The sequence below is a fragment of the Lynx rufus genome, unplaced genomic scaffold (genome assembly GCF_022079265.1).
Source record: "Lynx rufus isolate CCGP_SWC_20201006 ecotype Redwood Valley unplaced genomic scaffold, mLynRuf1.p SCAF_14, whole genome shotgun sequence".
NCBI classification, from domain to species: domain Eukaryota; kingdom Metazoa; phylum Chordata; class Mammalia; order Carnivora; family Felidae; genus Lynx; species Lynx rufus.
Window position 1 is genome coordinate 22,956,285 of NW_025814828.1, and position 4,529 is coordinate 22,960,813.

The 4,529-nt window shown below is 37.2% G+C and overlaps 1 protein-coding gene across 2 annotated transcripts; it reads right to left on the bottom strand.

Annotated features, from left to right (window-relative positions):
- Window positions 1-1,781: 1,781 nt before the first annotated feature.
- Window positions 1,782-4,139, bottom strand: LOC124509662 (serine/threonine-protein phosphatase 4 regulatory subunit 3B-like). Of its 2 annotated transcripts, XM_047076374.1 has the most exons (2): window positions 2,633-4,124; window positions 1,782-2,485 (listed from the first exon to the last, which is right to left on the bottom strand). In XM_047076374.1, exons 1-2 carry the CDS (start codon window positions 4,122-4,124, stop codon window positions 1,782-1,784), a joined length of 2,196 nt encoding a protein of 731 aa, XP_046932330.1. The 2 variants fall into 2 exon arrangements, with proteins under 2 accessions (XP_046932330.1, XP_046932329.1); XM_047076373.1 differs by having other exon boundaries at window positions 1,782-4,139.
- Between the last annotated feature and the right edge of the window lie 390 nt (window positions 4,140-4,529).

The following is a 4,529-nucleotide window of genomic DNA, read 5'->3' on the forward strand; positions in this document are numbered from 1 at the left end:
TTTTTTATTCATGAAAAACACACACTGCAAGTTACTTCCCTCCAAAAAAAAAGTTAAATTAACAACTGCAGATTTTGAATCCAGCTTTCTTTTTTATTCATGAAAAACACACACTGCAAGTTACTTCCCTCCAAAAAAAAAAAAAAAGTTAAATTAACAACTGCAGATTTTGAATCCAGCTTTCTTCTTTATTCATGAAAACTACACACTGCAAGTTACTTCCCTCCAAAAAAAAAAGTTAAATTAACAACTGCAGATTTTGAATCCAGCTTTCTTTTTTATTCATGAAAAACACACACTGCAAGTTACTTCCCTCCAAAAAAAAAAAAAAGTTAAATTAACAACTGCAGATTTTGAATCCAGCTTTCTTTTTTATTCATGAAAAACACACACTGCAAGTTACTTCCCTCCAAAAAAAAAAAAAAGTTAAATTAACAACTGCAGATTTTGAATCCAGCTTTCTTCTTTATTCATGAAAACTACACACTGCAAGTTACTTCCCTCCAAAAAAAAAAGTTAAATTAACAACTGCAGATTTTGAATCCAGCTTTCTTTTTTATTCATGAAAAACACACACTGCAAGTTACTTCCCTCCAAAAAAAAAAAAAGTTAAATTAACAACTGCAGATTTTGAATCCAGCTTTCTTTTTTATTCATGAAAAACACACACTGCAAGTTACTTCCCTCCAAAAAAAAAAAAGTTAAATTAACAACTGCAGATTTTGAATCCAGCTTTCTTCTTTATTCATGAAAACTACACACTGCAAGTTACTTCCCTCCAAAAAAAAAAGTTAAATTAACAACTGCAGATTTTGAATCCAGCTTTCTTTTTTATTCATGAAAAACACACACTGCAAGTTACTTCCCTCCAAAAAAAAAAAAAAGTTAAATTAACAACTGCAGATTTTGAATCCAGCTTTCTTTTTTATTCATGAAAAACACACACTGCAAGTTACTTCCCTCCAAAAAAAAAAAAAAGTTAAATTAACAACTGCAGATTTTGAATCCAGCTTTCTTCTTTATTCATGAAAACTACACACTGCAAGTTACTTCCCTCCAAAAAAAAGTTAAATTAACAACTGCAGATTTTGAATCCAGCTTTCTTTTTTATTCATGAAAAACACACACTGCAAGTTACTTCCCTCCCAAAAAAAAAAAAGTTAAATTAACAACTGCGGATTTTGAATCCAGCTTTCTTCTTTATTCATGAAAACTACACACTGCAAGTTACTTCCCTCCAATTACCCAGAGGCTGATTTTGTGTTAAATCTTTGCAGAAATGTGAATAGCTTAATTTTTTTTATTCCAGTTGTCTTTGTTTTCCATAAAACCTAAGTTTTTACTTCAAAAAAGGCTACTGAGGCAAAGAAAACCAGAACCATTGAACAAGTCACGTTAGAAGCTTTGCAACTGCAGTGTTAATAGTTGCTTTAAAAACATACCCCTGGAACAAAATTGCATTAATATTATATCAACAACCTATTTCCTCCCCCCACCAAACCAAGATTTTTCTTGCAAAGAAGTTATCATTCAGATTCTGGTTAGTTTATTATTATTATTATTTTTTTTTTAATTCTGTGAAGTTTGGTTTTCACAGAACTAAAACCTCCTAGATGATAACACTGAGCATCTTTCCTTCTTACTGTGTATTTATTAACTTCAAATGAGAAAGCTTTTGGATTCATATTTTTCACTAATTGATGTTCATAAAATTTTAGTAATGTAGAACTTAGTAAAGTAGAATTTAGTAATTTTAGTAGAGTTTAGTAATGTTACAGGTTTTACGAGCTAAGATGTGGTTTCTTCTTGGGCGATGTTTCATCTCCTTCATCTTTTTCTTCATCATCTGGATCATTCTTTAAGCCAACCGTGCTGCTACTGCTCTGGCTACTCGTTTCATTAGCATCACCAGCAGAAGGGGATGAACTGATTTTGTAGCTCCCAGAAGATGTTCTTTTAGGAACATCTACCTTGTCTTCATTTTCTTTTGGGTTTTTAGTCTCCATAAACTTATCATAAGGATCTGGAAAATCATCTTCCAATGGTGGCATAACTGCTTCTTCTTCCTTTGAATCTTCTTTAATACACATTTTTTCCTTCTTCTCCAAGACTCTGATTCCTCTGCAGAGTATTTGACTATACAGTATAGTATGTAAATTCTTCCAAATTTGATTTTGTTGATCTTTTTCTTCGTCATATCTGATCTTCAATCCTTTGAATGTCTGAACATATTCAATCGATTCAAGTGTTTTATAAAACTTCTCAACTATATGTATAACAAGAGATTTGATATTTTCCACTCTTATATATTCAAACAGCTCAATAACAGCTGAATTCAACATATTGTACCGAGTCCCGTTTTTCAGAAAAGCATTTACAACTGGCTCAAAAAGATTTCCCTTGATGATGTAATAATTGTAAAGTTCATCTTTAAGGCCAATCATCCCTCTCATAAAGCGAAGAGCAGACAGAGTCAGGAAAGTGTGCTTTGAACTCATCAAGATCAAGACTCTTCTTAGCAAGTCATTGCTCAAAATATAGTTTTTTATGTAATATGTGTGATGTTGCACACAAAATGTGAGCAGCTCCAAAATTAAAGAAAGCAGCCCTGCTGTTTGATAATTATTGGGGCTGTTTTTGTCAGCTCCAACTACATTATCCCCTTCACATATATTTTCTGAAGTGATGGCAAAAAGTGGTGCTGTGAAGTTCTGTATACAATGCTTGTAGAAGAAATATAGAAACTCACTTCTTTCGCATTTACTAGGTGTTGACAGCATATTTTCAGGATGGATTAGAGCACGAAGAAGTTCCATTAAATGAATAGCACCTCCCAGCTCAGGATCAGTGTCACAGATCATTTGCTCACTTATTAAGTTAATTAAAAGGTTACCATCTACACTCTGCTGGGCTTCTTCCATTATAAATTCTCGGATCATGGATGGACTACACTCTACTAGATAAGTAAGTATATCGGTAGCAGCTGATCGTGACTGCAAATCCTTCCTGCTCATCACGGTTTTCAGAACAGGAAGAATTCCCAAATGCGTCAATGTTTTGAAGAGGGCATCGTTGTCCGGAGGCTGTAATGTCTGCGAAAATTTACAGAATTCCTTGAAGAAAAATAGCAACTCGCGCTGTTTATCATCATCTATAGTCTCGTTCCTTAGCTGCACAAAAACTTCAGACAAAAAGTTGTCATCTTCGTGCAGCATGCGGACTATCTGGACCTTGTTGAGGAAAATAAAAGTTTTAAGAGTAGAAAGAAAATTCTCTTCAAACATGGATGGTATCGGCATAAGGATGTCGTGAATGTACTGTACCCTATAGGTCTGATGTATCTTTTGCATAAGTTCACAGTCCGTTATTGGTACAACTTCCTTGAACTTCGCATGTTGAGTCAAGAATTCCCTATGCCTTTTCGGCTGAGCCATTGCAGGGTCATATTCGAGGCATCCCACCACATCCATGATACACTCATCAGAAAACATGATCTCAAACAGAGATGTCTTGTTAAGGAATAAGATGCCTTTAATAATTTCATACAAATGGTGTAAACCTTCAGTGTCCCCTTGGTCTTCACAAGTGTGGAACAGCTGCAGCAAATTTTTAATATAGTTCCCATTTTCTAAGATCAGAGCCAGTCTTTCCTTATGGATAGGTAAAGGTAAAGCGAGAATCGAGGAAACAAAGTCATCAATATCTTCAAGTTTACCGACTTCACAGCTAGGCAAGTCAAACACATCAGCAGTTTCGAGTATGTCATCAAACTGATCTGATTCATCTAAGAGGTCTTGTGTGATACGGACAGATGGATCTTTACCTTGAACTCGGCAAATGTCTTCCCAGATCTGCTGACAACCTTCGGCATCCTGGAAACTTAAAGCCATACCGTGGCCCTCCGCTTCTGACCAAACAATCAGCGTTTCCTGTTGCTTCTGGTACGGCGTATTCGAATTGATCTTCGACTCCAGGATTAGCGCCTCACTGGAATCCGACTGAACTAGCAGACACACGCTCTGGAGGTGCTCCACGTAAGCCGAAGAGATGTGCCCGGAGCCTAGGTCATCCCATTGTTGATCTCGGTTCAGGGAGTAGAGTTTCACGCGACATTTGTCCGCCATGGCGCTTTCTGCCATCTTCTCGGCAGCGGTGGCGTCCGCGTGTGAGGTGGCTGGCTCGCGCCTGCCCAGAATCAACGGCTATTGCCGTCGTTGGAGCAGCGACGACGGTAGCCGAGGTGGCCGGTTAGGAAAATCACAGTAGAAGATGGCGGAGAAATAGCGGTCGCGAAGCTGGCAGTTACGGAGGTCTGTAGTGTTCGGAGTCCTGCCTCCTCTCGTTTTCATCTTATGTTCGCCTTTCTCCGTTTTGTTCTCGCATATTTCTTCTTAATGTGGGTTTAAATCGTGAGTCTGCTCACGGTCGTCTAGGAAAGCCTCGATTATGACAGTATTCTTACGATTCTCCCAGGATTCTACCCCAAAGGAACGTTCTGTACGTGCGTGTCGAGGCAGTTGCCCCCAATA

What these genes read in the sequence shown, in the direction of transcription:
- LOC124509662 (XM_047076373.1), bottom strand. Translation starts at nt 4,139, where the DNA reads ATGGCAGAAAGCGCCATGGCGGACAAATGTCGCGTGAAACTCTACTCC.